The sequence below is a fragment of the Hippocampus guttulatus genome, chromosome 5, assembly GCF_054856545.1.
Source record: "Hippocampus guttulatus isolate MCC_2025c chromosome 5, RoL_Hgut_1.0, whole genome shotgun sequence".
Classification (NCBI taxonomy): Eukaryota; Metazoa; Chordata; class Actinopteri; order Syngnathiformes; family Syngnathidae; genus Hippocampus; species Hippocampus guttulatus.
The window spans coordinates 973,055-987,673 of record NC_141265.1 but is presented as its reverse complement, the minus strand read 5'-3'; the positions used below and the strand labels follow the sequence as shown (position 1 = coordinate 987,673).

Genomic DNA, 14,619 nt, shown 5'->3' with positions numbered 1-14,619 from the left:
GGAGTGTTCAAACAATACGTCAACTGATGAAGGATTTGGGGGTGATGAGCAGGCTGGAGGCAAAGTCCTCACTCAGCAGGCGTTTTACAATGAGAGCTAGGAAGGTCTGGTCTGAAGATTCGAAGGCCGACGTCGTGGTGGTGGCAGGCCAAGAGCTCGGCTGGAAGGCCCAACCTTGAACGACAAAACGGCTTCGTGACTGCAAGAAAATGCTGTTTGATGCGCAAGAACGTCCCCACTGACAGTTTAATAAATGAAAAGTGGGGAACAGTTTATGATTTTAGAACTTATTCAAAATACTGCTTATGGAAAATTCTATGCTTCAGGGTTACTTTTTAATAGAAAAATGTATTTAAATTTTGCATTAAATGTACATTTTGTATGTAGAAACAACGGTTTTTAATGTGAAAATACATTTTATTCGTCTCTATTTCCTTCCCAACACGAGCAGCGGACGTAGATATGGCCTCGACCCACCTAAGTGCGCCCTGCACTGCGGGCATGAGGCCACAGTCCAGGAGAAACCCGGGAACCAGGAGAAGTGCCTCTCTGCCGGCCACCGCTTGTCCACGTCCGCCCTGCGGAAGGTGACCACTTCAAACTGGAGGCCGTGCGGGTTCTCGAACGTTTGGACGCGTATTCGCCGACCTCCGGGCAGCGTGTGATTGCGGCCTGACAACGCCATGCGGCTGTGCACGGTGGCGATGGTGTCCGAGCTGAAGGCCAACTCGTGTCCGCACTCCCGACACAGAAAGAGAGTGTCGGCACTGGTCGTTTTCCCCGCCTCGGTGGCGGCGGCACACGCCGCGGCGAGCCGGCACACGGCAGCCACAAGTAGAAACACACACGAGATTATTTCCATTTTGTGGACGAGGCCTCGGTACGATAGAGTCATTGGCGCATGGATACAACCGTCGCCATGCACCTACCGTGGGCCGTTAGCACCTTTTGTTTTTAGCATTGACAACTGTAATGCCCAAGCAATTAACCACTCCCCAAATGTTTTGGGTTAATTTAAAAAGTCTGTTTTGACAGGGCACGTTATGCACGCGTTTACAAAACATATCCACAGGTTAACGATACGATTGTGTGGATTTTTAGGATTATTTTATGCTAGGTCATACCCGGAAATGAGAAACTTCCCTCGTTTTTTTCCGTACCGAAATCTTTAATCATGTCAACATTTACAATTATTGCAAATAAACAACAAACGAAACTACAAATAACCTTAGACAAAAAAAAAACATACAAGGCGTCTCGAGTAAAAAATAACAGAAAACAATGATCCACCATTTGCCTCGTTAACTGCGTAATGTGCATCATGACGTTATGATTTGATGCTATTGCCACTTCCGGAAAACCACGCGCGCTCATTTGAAGTGCAACGTTTGATTAATATGTAAAAAATACACAATTCAGCCCACATTTTTTTTTTCAAATTGTGAATCGGATACCTTTGAAAACATCCGTCTCTGACTGTAGCAGTAACTACGGGCAACAACAATCAAAATGCATCTCCGCCAATCACTGAACCGGATTCTTGGAATCAACCAATCAGAGTGCGCATATGTTTTCCGCACGACCAATCGGGAAGCGTTGGTTTGTCGCTCTTAACACTTGATGGAAGAGTTTGCTCGTGGTTGTTACTTTTACGTTTAAAAACGTGTCTTCTCGTCGCATATTGATGCTTTTTTTTAATAGAAAATAATCTGAGAGGTTGTTTCTTTTGGTAAAACGTGTAATGAGGTTCAGTTTGACATTGGGGAAAAAATGAGAACGAGACATTCTCCTTCTCCCGTTCACGTCCACGTCGTGGAGAGCACACCCGTGCATGTTCACATGAGAAGGAGCCCCAACAGGACCCCGCAGGTGAATATAATTACAAATACATCTAATTGTATCAGATATTTTTAATTTATTACACATTCTGCATTAATTTGTAGTTTGTTTATACACAGAGACCATGTAGTTGGTCATATAGTCTCCTGTGGTAGGCGAGTACTACGGCGGAGGAGACGATTACTGTACAAGATTAGACGACGATAGACTGGACCCCAGGTGTCAAGGCCCAGGGGCCAGATCCAGCCCCCTACGTCATTTTAAGTGGCCCGCGGGAGCAAATCGTGCGTGTCAACCGTCCTGATTCCCGCTGAAATCGGTATCGAAATGTAAAATTTTCATGGGTAATGAATAACGTTGAGATTTTGCACCGCCCCTCCGAGGGAAGCCGTAACTCCGAAGTGGCCCGCGACAAAAAATGAGTTTGACACCCCTGGACTAGACTACAGTATTACTGTCGGAGAGCATGGAACCCGTAGATGAGACCATGCTGCACTAGACTAGTAGACTCTTATTAAATTAAACAATGTTAGCCTGAACTATTACTGTACAACACTTATTTTGACTAGGCTATAACTTTTCCGGACTATTGTAGAGTAGACTAATACCGCAATAGACTAACATATAATCAACAATTACGAAACTACATTATGCTAGACCAGACTATTACAATACTATGATAGAGCAGAATATGTTAGACTGTGCTGTTGATTGGTTACACTGGGGCCGGGAAATTATTCAATTTAATCTATAAATGTTTGTGGCGTGGTGATCACATGGATTAATTCAAAAAAAAAATCAAATTACCTGTCCTCTTATTGCTGTACTAGACTGCCTGACAAGACTGTTACTGTATTAGACTAGATTAGTATTGGGATGGACTATGTTGAAAATTTTATTCAACCTTTACTGTATTAGACCTGACGGTTGGTGCATATTAATGATAATTAAAACAACTGTAAATAGCACTGCGATTTATCCATTTTGTATTTATATTGCACTTAATTGAACAGTGTTTGTTTGTTTTTTCTTCTTCTTTCTGCCTACATTCTTGCTGCTGGAGGCTGTAAATTTCCCCAGTGTGGGACAAATAAAGGATATCTTATCTTATTAGACTTGAATATTACTGTACTAGACCATCTCGGGATCGACAATTCCTGTCATAAACTATGGTTGCATTTGTTGTTGTGCAGGAGAGGAATAGAGATTTTCAGGTGAGAGGGGAGCGCGGGAGATCTACAGGTCGAGCCCCTTGGATCCCTCCCGGAATCTCGTCTTGCAGACGAGATCAGGTCTCTCTTTCAGATTGTTTCCACATCAGCATACCGTATGATGCATGCCTTATTTGTCTTGTGTTTTTAAATGTCGTTTGCGCAGAGAAGCCGAGTGCCGTCAGACAATACTCGGCGGGAAACTGATGAGCGGGACGATGACACCGTGACGCTGAGGAAGAACCTCAGCCTGCTGCTCAGAGAGCAAGAACACAGCCAGCGTTCAAACAAGTAACACTCAACGAACGATGCGCAGAGTGGTGCTAGACTATGCATGGATACACTTGTACAAGAACAACCTGTGCTAGACTCTACCGCACTCTGCTAGTCAAGTCGAGTCAAATTAATTAATAGTGCAATAGTGGGTGTGTTCTAAAAACACTACTTGAGTAGCCTACTTGTAGGGTGGACTATACTGTACTCGACTCTCGCTCTGCCGGACTACAGTGCTACTTTGACCAGAGTATGCTAAACTGTCACTGTACTAGACTATGCTACAGTAGACAAGACTATGCTAGATTAGACCGCGTTTGACCAGACTATCTTGGACAAGACTAGTTCTAGACGGCTTTAGACGATGCCAAAGTATTACTATTAGACGAGAGTAGACAATCAGCTAAACCATGATTAGATGAGACGACGCACGACTCGACTATTGCTATACTGGACTATTCCTATGCCAGGCTATTGAAGTAGACTATACCATTGCTATGACAGAATAGGCTATGCCAGCCAGACTATTACTAGACCACACCTGACTATGAGTTCTATTACAATTGTAGTATTTGAAAGACAAGTACAATACATTGACTACCGGAATACTACTCGATCATGTTCGAATGGAGTATTTCCCTGCTAGACTAGACTATTACATATTATGCAATATACTATTACAACAGACCATGCGCGCCAAGTACTTGACTAGAATATGCTTGACTCGTAGACTAAACTATACAAGACCACTTACTACCGCACAGGCTGGACTATAACTACGCTAGTGTAGACGTTATGCGAGACTACGAAATCTTCTAGCTCTGAAGGAGATTTGTATGCACGTCAGCGGACTGGACCCGCCCGCAAAGACGGAGGTCCTGCTGCGAGCCCTGGTGGAGGCAGAGGTGGATGGCGTGGCGGTGGCCAACCAATTGACCTCCTTCAAGGAAACCCTGGACAATCTGGCTAAGGTAATTTGACCTTTTGACATTGGACGTACTTCCGTGTGGCAAAATTCAACTTGCATCGGTAGTAAACAAACTCTCCCATGGCATTTGACCAAGGCGTTATCGAGAGCGCAGGATAACCGGTTTGAATGATGATTCTAGTCTTCTTCGCTCCCGCCCTAGTCAGAATGTATGACTTGTCAGTTGAAAATAATATCCTACTTGAGGTCAATTTCTCGGAAGCAAAATGTAACGCCGACCGTAATTCACATTTCAACAGGTAAGTTGTCACTGACTTTCTGCCATCCCGAAGTACCTTGGCACCTATTGTTTAAAAATATTACGGCGAGGTCTTTATACGGTCGGTGGCGGCAGACTCTAACAAGACGGAGGCGGGCTCCGCAGGACAGGCACCCGTCCAAACGCCAAACGTCCGCATTCGCACGGCAGCGGCGGCTTCTCGCGGAGAAGATGGAGATCTTTGACAACACCAACCACAGCCTCAGGGACCTCCTCAGAGACTGGAGTCATCACCAGGTACAATCGGTGTTTTCAAGGCGTAAGGTTCTAGACTATGCTAGAATAGTCTACCACGAGGCCAGACTCTGCTAAACCATTACTTTTACGATCCTAATCTGGGATATATTAGACCAGACTTCTAGTCTAGTAGAGTAGAAGACCAGACTATGCCACAGTAGACTCCAATACTTGAATATGCTACACTAGACACTAGATAGACTAGACCAAATGGACTACTGCAAGATGCTGTTCCTGACCGGACCCTGCTATCTTACCGCTATACAACACTGAACTATGGTAAACCATTATTTTAGTTCACTCCGCCGTAGCTGTACCCGTCGAGACTATGCTTGAGTGGAGCAGTCCTAGTACAGTACGACTGAACGTGTTCTTCGTCCTTTTAGCAGAGCGAAGCAGAGAGACACTCTGAGGAGAACGAAGCATTCAAGAGGAGGTTGGCCGACGTTGAGGCCGAGAATATAGTGAGGATCTTAACCATCACTATGACCGCAACATAATCGGGACCGTGACCATAATCATAACTCGAACCATCACCACCACAAGCGGCATCGGCACACCTATGACCATCACCTTGTTATGCGGAACGCGTTCGGAGAACAGATGCTTTGAAGGTTTTGTGTCTTCCAGAGACTCGTGTCCAAACTGTGCAGCAAGGAGAAAGAAGCTTCCCAGCTCACAGAGTCATTGGACTTTGAAAAGGTCTGGAAATACTTACGGAACACCTTCCTTAACATCTCCGGTCACTAAACGTGTTACAGTATCGGCTTTGCTAGTCCGTTCTAGACGAGACCGCTGCTATAGAAGACCATAGTGGAATAGGCAACGGTTCAGAGCAGAATACTTGATGACGAGAAGAGGCTACGCAAGACGAGACCACGAGGTGAAACTATTGCTCGTGTAGACTATGGACTAAATCACGGCAACAACTGGACTATTGTTAGAGTAGACGAGCCCATTACTAGACTTGACCAATACTACATTTTACTAGATTATCAAAAGACTACGATGACTAGACTATTACTAGTCTAGGCTCTGTACAAAGTAAGACTAGACTGTAAGTATCCATCTGCAGGTTAGACCAGACTGTGATAGACGATAACTTTCCAAGAACTGGAATAGGCTGGAATAAGATCAACTATATAAGATTTAAGAACTCCGTCCTCCTCTAGACTCGACCGGACTATTTTATCGCGTCGTAGATTAGTTGAGGACCGCTGGTCCGTTACGCGAAGCGTGTTACAAACACATTTGGTGAGACGCAGAAAGTGTGGATGCCCACGTGTTTTATCTCTCCGTCTTCCCCGTCAGGACCATGCCAAGACCACGGAGGAACTGTCCAGGATCCTGGCATCTACTCGGGACCATTTGGAGTCTCAGCTCAGTCGAGTACAAGCTGAAAAAGTCACAATGGCCGCTCAGCTGCAGGTCCGCTTTCAAATTAAAACGCAAGAGGATCAACCGCCCCACGTTGCTAGGCTAAGCAACGATGTACCAGACGATACGACACGAGACTCATAAAGACCGGACCGGACTACAATAGTCGATACTATGAAAAAGTACTCATTTTGACGAGAATATGACAAATGATAATGTATTCATATGAAGCGAAAAGTATTCCTATTTTGACGACCCTAGCCCGAACTAGACTATGACAGAGTGGACTCAACTGGACTAGTCTATCGCCGTCTACTAAACTGCAGCTTTTTCTAAATCAGCATCTGCAGCAGACCTACGAGCAACGGCGGGAAAACGACGACGAGGCAGCCCTGGCGATGCTCACCCGGCACGCCGAGCAGGCCGAGGAAGCGTCCAGGCAAATGGGAGCCAAACTGCAGGAGAAGGTACGCAAAACTCACGTATTCTACTCCAGACTAAACTAGGATGGACCATCCGAGACGATGTCGATACAGAACGTACCGGTCGCCGTTCCATCCCGCATTCAACTCCATCAGGGGTGTCAAAGTCATTTTAGTCGCGACTTCACAGTACTCTTTTTGTTACTTTACAAGACTTCTTAAATAGTCTAGTACCGCACCAGACGATGACGAATTAAAAGCATGCTAGAGAACTGTCTTGCTATACTTGACTATTAAGAGACGACGCTGTTACTAGACTATACCGGTCTGCTATACAAAACTGCGTTATTACGTCACGAGGGACTCGTGCCATTCTAGACTCTTACAATCCTAGACTATCAATATTACTGGACTATTCTCAATAACACGATTCCAAATCGAGACTACGACTAGACGAGATGCTGCAAGAGAAGGTAACTGGGATCACCTTCCATTGCTTTTGAAGGAGTCGCAGCTGGCGCAGGCATTGTCCACGTGCAGCGAGCTGCGTCTGCGCATCTCGAAGGAGGCCGCGGCCGGACGTCAGCTGGAGGACAACATGGCGGCCCTCAAATTGTGAGTACACACGGTGCCGCGCCCATTCCATTCGACGAGACGTGATGGGCTATATAGAAGGAGACCGCGTTAAAATATGACATACTAGACCAGTGTTCTCTCGACCCGGGTCCGATCGAAGCCGAGGGGTTCGGTGAATCGGTCTAAGGGGTTGGAAGGAGCCTCCGCCAAGGAGGTTAAGACATCGACTCAACGTGTCGATTAGTTATGACACGCCCGCTTGGCCGTCACCGGCTGCAGATGATCACATGACATTGCTTGTCCAATCAGTGCCGGGAGAAATTTAGTTCGCTCGGTCGTCAACGTGTGACTGTCGTGATAGTATAGAATTAGTCAAAAGTCACATTTTTGTTTTTTCATGAATGAAGGGTTCAGCGAACGCGCATATGAACCGGTTGGGTTTGGTACCGCTAACAAGGTTAAGAACCACTGTACTAGACTATGCCGGACTAGACTGTTGCCGTACTAGCGTACGATAGACGGGACTGTCTTTTCCCTTCTCTCAGGCAAGTGAGCGAGTGGAATGCTCAGCATCACGTGGCCGATGAGCGAAATCGCGGCGAGAGGGAGGAGCTCCGAGATCAGATCCAGCGTTTGAGTGCCCAGAACACCGCCGCGGTGCTAGACAAACAGTCCTTGCAGGTATCGGACGTCGCGGCAATTCGTAACGGGCCGCGCCGGTAAACGATTAAGGGGTCGTGCTTTCATTCAGGCTCGGGTGACGTCCGGCGAGGAAAAGCTGCGAGTCGCTCAAGAGGAAACGCGACGTCTCAGGGCTTCGTATCAAAAACAGGAAGCTGTGTTGGAGAAATACAAGCGCAGGGTACACTACACGGCTCTGTCGATCGAGGTTTCACAAGCGTGGGCAGGAGTTGTAGCATGTTAGCGTGCAAATTTTAGATCACGATCAGTCGAATGTACCGGACCATCCTAAATTGTACAGCAACTATAAAGTAGACCCTGACAGACGATCCAATCCTAGACTGGATAAGACTCTCCGATACCAGGTGACAAACTACACATTGGCAGACAAGGTTATCCTGTAACATCCGGCGATACTATCCCATCCTTGCCGAGGCTTGCTGAGACCGTCTTAACCCGCACTTGATCTTGGCAGAGTCTTATACTCGCCAACGGCAAAGTCGACGAGACCATCTCGGACTGGACCGGAGCATAGCGGATGGACCAAACCGGATCCGATGTCTGTCAGGCTCAGCAGGCAGACCTGCAGTGTGAGGAGCAGCGTCTGAAGGTGGACGAGGTCCGGCTGGAGGCTCGGGAGGCCTTTGCGGCGCAGGAACGGGAGCAGGAGCAGCTGAGGAAGGAGCTGCTGCGCCTGCGCCAGCTGGAAACGCTTCCCGAGCGCCTGCGCAGGAGCGAGCAGCGCCTGGCGCAGGCGCAGCAGGAGGCCGACGCTCGCCACAGGAGGAACCTGGAGCACGACGCCGCCCTTGCTGAAGTCAGACTCAAGGTACTGGAAGGATGGCCCGGACCCCTGGAAGCCTTTAGGCGGGTGTCTTCGAGCTTGATTTGGCTTTTCTAGGGGTTTTTGTTCTTCCTTTGTGACCCAGAGTTCTCTTTATGCAAGTATCTGGGTGCTCGGGATCTCTCTGTATATGGTGGATGTTTCTCTTTGGACCACTCGGGGTGTTTTTCGTGTGATCTTTGAGTTTATTGGGTGTTCTGAGCTTTCTTTCGATGTTCCCGGTCCTTGGATGGTTTGGATTTTCGGATGTCCTAGACTTTGGATACGCTCAAACTTTGGATTTGCGTGGTCTTTGGATGTGATCGAGACAGAGTATTTCTTCATCCGTGTTGCTTTTCAGGTGGAACAACAAGGCACTCAGCTGGAGGGGTCCCAGCGTCGGAACATGCTGCTGCAGGAGGAGAACAACGTCCTCAAAGAGAAGCTCCATAGCCTGGAAAGGTAACAACAACTTGCTGCTGCTGCTTCCTGTCGCCGTCTGCTACTTTTCGGGTCCTGGAAGTGTCTCCCGTCTTATGGATTGTAATATTTCTCGTGCATCGGCCTCGCAGTGCAGCGGTCGCGGATTCAATTCCGGCCTTCCTGTGTGGAGTTTGCACGTTCTTCCCGTGCTTGCGTGGGTTTTCTCCGGGTACTCTGCTTTCCTCCCACATTCCATGCATGGCAGGCTGATTGAACACTCCAAATTGTCCCGAGGTGTGAGTGTGAGCGCGGGTGGTTTATTCGTCTCGGTGTGCCCTGCGATTGGCTGGCGACCGGTTCAGGGTGTCCCCCACCTAATGCCCGCGACCCATGTGAGGATAAAGTGGATTCGAAAATGGGTGCATGGATGAAATATCATCACCGCGTGTGTGTGTGTGTGTGTGTGTATTTTCCTGCAGGAAGCTGGAGTCCGTGCGTGTGGAAAACAAGGAGATGTGCGAGGCGCTGACCCTGAAGGAGGTCAGCGCGCTTAGCGCGGGGGAGCAGCTGGAGCAGAAAAGCCGCGAGAACGCCGTCCTGGCCCAGCAGCTGCAGCGAACCCTGGACGACGCCCAGCAGCAGGCCCGCCAAAGCATGGACAGAGTCCGAGACAAGGAGCGCCGCTCGCAGTCCAAAGCCCTCGACCTGCAGGAACAGCTGAGCCGGGCTGAGGCGCAGCTCAGCCAGCTGCGCCGCAGCAAGGAGGAGGTGACCTCCCGTCGCCCGAATCCCGACCGCCTTTCCGAGGCCGCCGTCGTGAAAATAGCCGGCCAGGTGCTTCGGGTGGACGAGTAATTGTCGAGCTGTTTAGTTAGTCGTCGAGCCGTCGAGGTGATTCGGTAACTGTCGTTAAGAGGGCGCGGCTCGTTGTCTTAGTAGTTGTCAGAAAAGCCGTCAAGGCCGTTAGAGTCGTCCCTCGTTTCGGAAATCAAGGTCGTTGTCTCGCTAGCCGGAAAGGTAGACGTCGAGGACGTTCTTAACGTCGTCGTCAAGGTCGCTCGACGAGTTGTCACGCTCGTCGTCGGGTTAGTGAGGATGGTCGTCGCACTGGTTGGCGAGGCGCTTCTGCTAACGGCGCGCGACGTCTTCCCTTTCTGCAGATGGAACGTCGCTTCCAGAACCAACTGAGGAACCTGAAGGAGCGTCTGGACCAGTCGGACCAGACCAACCGCAGCCTGCAGAACTACGTGCGCTTCCTCAAGACCTCTTACGGGAACGTCTTTGGCGAGACTTTCCTCCCCAGCTGACGCCCGAACGCGACAAGACTTTCCCCTTGAGTTCTCCTGTCTTTTTGGGCGGGGGGGGGGGGGGGGGACCACAAATAAACGTGTTCACGTGCCACACCGTTTCATTTGATGTGATTTCCTTCCTCCCGTTTATAGTTGAGACACAGTCAGGAAAAGGTGATCAGCTCCCGTGGTTTGGCCCGATGGACGAGCTCGTTCCAAGAAAAACCGCAGGACCAATCCGAGGTGAGTTTGGACTTCTTCAGTTCAATATAATATCCGCCCCAAATAGATTTTAATAAGATAAAAGGCTTTGGGTTCAAAAGAATATCAAATCAATTGAAAAAGGAAACGGCGCTGAAAGCACAAACGTTAAAATATGGCTTTGAAGTTTTGGAAAAGAAGAATACAAAAATGACAATGGCAACAGTACATTCAAGTAAAACGGGGTGAGAAAAAATAGGAAAAGTGAAAAAAAAATGTTAGAATAGCCGGACAGCGTTTGGGGGCGCAGTTGGGGAGGGGGGGGGTCTAAAGTCAGTTAGTTTCAGTCAAAGTCGTATAAAATACATATTTGACATCAAATTTTATTGATCGATGCGTTGTTCAAGCTCATAATATTTTTTTCAAAACGTTCATCATGTCACACCGAATAAAAACACAGCGGACGCCAGTCTTGGTTTTTCTTTTTAAATTGAAGCTTTTTACTAGCACATTTGACGCATTGTTATTTGTCCTTTGCATTCGGACAAACGGCAACCCCAGGGCGCCTTCATCCCGCATCCCCGGAAGCTCAACGCAAGAATAAGTTAATTCACACTTTTCTTCTCCTTTGATTGGGACTCGTTAGGGAAAACATCAACCGTAAAAATCCACCATGTGTCGCCCGTAATGGCAATAATGCGCACAAAAAGGAGTCGCCACGCCCTCCGCAAAGTAGTTTTGGTGTCTTTTTGGTGAAGAACGCAGTTACCGCGATGACTGCGAGCGCCCATCGTGGTTGCGGGTGGCCGCCTCCATGCGGCGGTACCACGGCTTCACTTTGGTGTTGGCCATCATGTCGTCAAAGGCCTCCAGGCCTTCCATCACACGCAGGACGCCAAACACGGCCTGCCGGGGACAAGCAAGTGACGGGGCAGATTTAAAATAGATTTGCGGCGGCATTGCCGCGTTTGCTCACCAGGTCGGCGAGGTTGGGGCCTTGCCCGCCCATGAACTTCCTCTGCTTGCCCACGGCCGCCACCCAGTCGTTAACGGCCTTGTACAGGTCCTGACGCACGTCGTCTTGAAGGTTGTGTCTGCAATCAAGCCGGTCGATTCCGATATTTGGCATTTGGAGTTAAAAAACAAAAACAAAAAAAAGAATCGCATCCCCTTTTTGGGGCCCTTGACTCATTCACTCCCAAAGACGTTTTTAAACGTCTTTTCAGACTTGGTCTAGAATTGGCTGGTACTGAATGAGTTAATTCTTACAACAATAACGAAATTAATTACAGCTTGAACATTCGCTTTGCCTTAAATGTTTAAACCCCACCAGCGACGCGCTCACCGGCTCTTGAGGCGCTTGGCGATGACGAACATGGCGGCGGCGCCGACGTACTTGGCGAAGACTCCCTCCAGGGTGCCAAACTTGCCCTCGCGCACGATGTAGTCGAAGGAGGCCAGGGCCTCGCCGGTGCTGCGGTACACGTTGGGCGAGATCAGGTGCACCAGCCAATCGTCGGCCCACTGGCGCCACTTCATCTCCTCCCTGGAAGGAAAAAGCCCGCGCGCGTCCGTAAACGTAGCGCACCGACGCGATGAGTCGAAGAACCGAGAGCGAGCGTAAGCGCGGCTTACTTCTGCATGCCTTTCCCGGGGTAGACGGCGGCCGTCTCCTCCTGGCCGAGCATCAGCCAATACTTGTTGTTGTACTCCGTCACCTCCTTGCCGCTATCGTTGACCGACTTCATCTCGGGGTAACAGCGCAAAATGTCCGTCATGCTGGAACCCCTTGCGGGGGAAGCGGGGAACGCAGACAGGCGGTTGTCGAGGTCGTTTGTCAAACAGGCTTTTACGTAGCTGTTAATCTTGCTCATGTAGTTGTCAAGCTAGTTAATGTAGTATATACTTGTTCATGTTAACTTAGTTGTCAAGGTAGTTATATAAAGGTAGTTGTCAGGACGGTTAATGTCGTCATCAAGGTTGTTCAGGTAATTGTCAAGCTAGTCATTAATATAGTTAGTTAACGATTGTAGTTGTCAAGGTGCTTATTGATATAGTTGATAAGGTTGTTGTTAATGTTAGGTTACTCGTCACGGTTGTCATCCAGATACCGGTAATTGTTAAGGTTGGTCATGTCGTTGTCCAGCTAGTCATTAACTCATTCAGTACCAGCCAATTCTGGACCAAGTTTGAAAAGACGTTTAAAAACGTCTTTGGGAGTGAATGAGTTAATACAGTTGGTTAATAATGTCGTTGTCAAGGTGTTGATTGATATAGTTGTTAAGGGTGTTGATGTTAAGTTACTGTCAAGACAATTGTCGAGGTAGCTATCGGTGACGCTACGAAGGTCATCACGGTACTTGTCAAGATACTGCAGTTGTTCATATAGCGGGGCTTACTTGCTGACTAAGTAGGTCTTGAGTGAGCTGATGATGACGGAAGAGTCGTTCAGCTGCTGCAGTTTGATTCAACAAACAAACAAAAAAACAAAGCTGACGTCGTAGGCGAATAAAAAAAACTAAACACTCAAGAGGTTTGCATGGTATAAGCGGGAGGTATGCGTGGTACCAGGTGCTCGTCCACCATGAGGATGGGAACCTTGCGGTAGGCCGACCACTTGATCTCCCGCCGCATGATCGGGTTCACCTCCACCACGCGGTAGGCCAGCCCGTGGTAGTCCAGGAAGGCTCGCACTTTGCTGCAGAACGGACACGTTTGGTACTGGTACAGCGTCAGGGACGGAGATGCCGACGGCGGTGGCGGCGGCGACGGGGCTCCTGCGGGGGCCGCCTGAGACACACGTGCGGATCGTAATCACGAATTGGTGAGAGGAGCCGTCGCGTTGACTTAGTCGCTCGTTTTTGTTGTCATATAGTTTAAGATGTCATAACAACAACAAATACTGTATTGACACATCTTTTCACAAAAATATTGCTTTCTCCGCTCTTTTGGTCAGAAACTGCTGTTTTTGGTGAAACGGACCCGTGTTCCAATTGGTAAAGAATGGAAAATGCTTGAGAAAAACTTTTTATCTTGGGTGAGAAAAGAGCGACTCATTTTTTCTTTTGTTGTGCGCGGTGCTTATATGACCACACAACACAAAGTCCGCTTGGAAAATAGCGGGCAGTGAATTGTTATGAACACAAAATATGAACGTGATTTTTTTTTAAAATGGACCAAAATACGCTAGCTGGAAAAAATGACAATGATAGCGATACATGTAGAAAAAATGATGTTGCCAGCAATTACTAGACTAAAACGAAAAAGTAAATGTCACACAAATATAAATGGCAAAGTCGCCACTTAAAAGTGGTTTCGTCTTCCTGCGAACCACTTGGGGGGGGGGGGGGGGGGGGCAAAGCATTCAAGTCAGTCCCGGTCCTCCCTGCAAAGAGGAGTTCCCTTTTATCTCACCTGAGCTTGCTCCTGGGCCAGCTGCCGCTGCTGGGCCCAATAGAACTTGAAGGTATGATACAGCCCCACACTGCCGCCGAGGAGGAAGGCGCAGCCCAGCGCTCCGTTTCCTCTACCGTACAGAGACCACAGCAGCCCGTAGCGGGCTCCTGTTCCGCCGCCGCCAGAGTAGAACCTCCGGGACGCGCGGGAGCCGGCGTTCCCCGGCAGGTGGACGCCCGTACCGGGTCGGCGGAGCGCAGGACTCTGCAGAACCGTCCAACCGACCTTAACCAGCGATCTGGTGCAGGCCGCCGCCATGTTGAGTTTACGCAAAGCTCTCCACAATGCACTGCGATCGGGTTGCGTAGTTACGCCTTCATCACAGGTTGGGTCGTCTGCCGGGCTAGGCGCCGCCCTAACGTGACGTTACCACGTAGCTTTCCGCGGTTTTACTTTTCGCCGTCAGTAAATTATTCAATAAGGAATAATGAATTTCATTCTTGAATTTTTAAATAATGGAAAATGCAATTGCAGTATTAACATTTCAGCAGTGAATAATTCCATGAATGTAATAACAACGTAATGGAATAAATTGCTTTTTTTTGTATAAGTAATTTAATTGCT

General features: G+C 48.5%; 3 protein-coding genes across 4 annotated transcripts; 1 reads left to right on the top strand and 2 right to left on the bottom strand.

Moving 5' to 3' along the window:
• Window positions 1-19: 19 nt before the first annotated feature.
• Window positions 20-1,092, bottom strand: LOC147204564 (uncharacterized). The gene is made up of 2 exons (XM_086111170.1): window positions 478-1,092; window positions 20-174 (listed from the first exon to the last, which is right to left on the bottom strand). The coding sequence occupies exons 1-2, from the start codon at window positions 893-895 to the stop codon at window positions 20-22; spliced, it is 573 nt and encodes a 190-aa protein (XP_085967296.1). The 5' UTR covers window positions 896-1,092.
• Window positions 1,093-1,129: 37 nt separating this feature from the next.
• LOC147204563 (outer dense fiber protein 2-like) lies at window positions 1,130-10,464 on the top strand. Of its 2 annotated transcripts, none has more exons than XM_086111089.1 (16): window positions 1,130-1,869; window positions 3,033-3,131; window positions 3,217-3,341; window positions 4,171-4,294; window positions 4,676-4,807; window positions 5,194-5,271; window positions 5,438-5,509; window positions 6,119-6,235; window positions 6,526-6,651; window positions 7,112-7,221; window positions 7,728-7,863; window positions 7,934-8,044; window positions 8,432-8,692; window positions 9,048-9,148; window positions 9,589-9,877; window positions 10,270-10,464. In XM_086111089.1, the coding sequence occupies exons 1-16, from the start codon at window positions 1,771-1,773 to the stop codon at window positions 10,414-10,416; spliced, it is 2,127 nt and encodes a 708-aa protein (XP_085967215.1). In that variant the 5' UTR covers window positions 1,130-1,770; the 3' UTR covers window positions 10,417-10,464. The 2 variants fall into 2 exon arrangements, with proteins under 2 accessions (XP_085967215.1, XP_085967214.1); XM_086111088.1 differs by having other exon boundaries at window positions 4,646-4,807.
• A 607-nt stretch (window positions 10,465-11,071) lies between these two features.
• ptges2 (prostaglandin E synthase 2) lies at window positions 11,072-14,364 on the bottom strand. Its single transcript, XM_086111136.1, has 7 exons — window positions 14,014-14,364; window positions 13,168-13,389; window positions 12,999-13,054; window positions 12,235-12,387; window positions 11,945-12,145; window positions 11,576-11,693; window positions 11,072-11,505 (listed from the first exon to the last, which is right to left on the bottom strand). Exons 1-7 carry the CDS (start codon window positions 14,311-14,313, stop codon window positions 11,365-11,367), a joined length of 1,191 nt encoding a protein of 396 aa, XP_085967262.1. The 5' UTR covers window positions 14,314-14,364; the 3' UTR covers window positions 11,072-11,364.
• Between the last annotated feature and the right edge of the window lie 255 nt (window positions 14,365-14,619).

What these genes read in the sequence shown, in the direction of transcription:
- LOC147204564 (XM_086111170.1), bottom strand. Translation starts at nt 895, where the DNA reads ATGACTCTATCGTACCGAGGCCTCGTCCACAAAATGGAAATAATCTCG. An exon ending in GCAGTGCAGGGCGCACTTAG is followed by an intron (nt 175 to 477) that starts GTGGGTCGAGGC and finishes TTGTCGTTCAAG; the next exon opens with GTTGGGCCTTCCAGCCGAGC.
- LOC147204563 (XM_086111088.1), top strand. Translation starts at nt 1,771, where the DNA reads ATGAGAACGAGACATTCTCCTTCTCCCGTTCACGTCCACGTCGTGGAG. An exon ending in CGTCTTGCAGACGAGATCAG is followed by an intron (nt 3,132 to 3,216) that starts GTCTCTCTTTCA and finishes TCGTTTGCGCAG; the next exon opens with AGAAGCCGAGTGCCGTCAGA. An exon ending in TTGCTGAAGTCAGACTCAAG is followed by an intron (nt 8,693 to 9,047) that starts GTACTGGAAGGA and finishes GTTGCTTTTCAG; the next exon opens with GTGGAACAACAAGGCACTCA.
- ptges2 (XM_086111136.1), bottom strand. Translation starts at nt 14,313, where the DNA reads ATGGCGGCGGCCTGCACCAGATCGCTGGTTAAGGTCGGTTGGACGGTT. An exon ending in AAGACCTACTTAGTCAGCAA is followed by an intron (nt 12,388 to 12,998) that starts GTAAGCCCCGCT and finishes TTCCCCCGCAAG; the next exon opens with GGGTTCCAGCATGACGGACA. An exon ending in CCCGGGAAAGGCATGCAGAA is followed by an intron (nt 12,146 to 12,234) that starts GTAAGCCGCGCT and finishes TTTTCCTTCCAG; the next exon opens with GGAGGAGATGAAGTGGCGCC.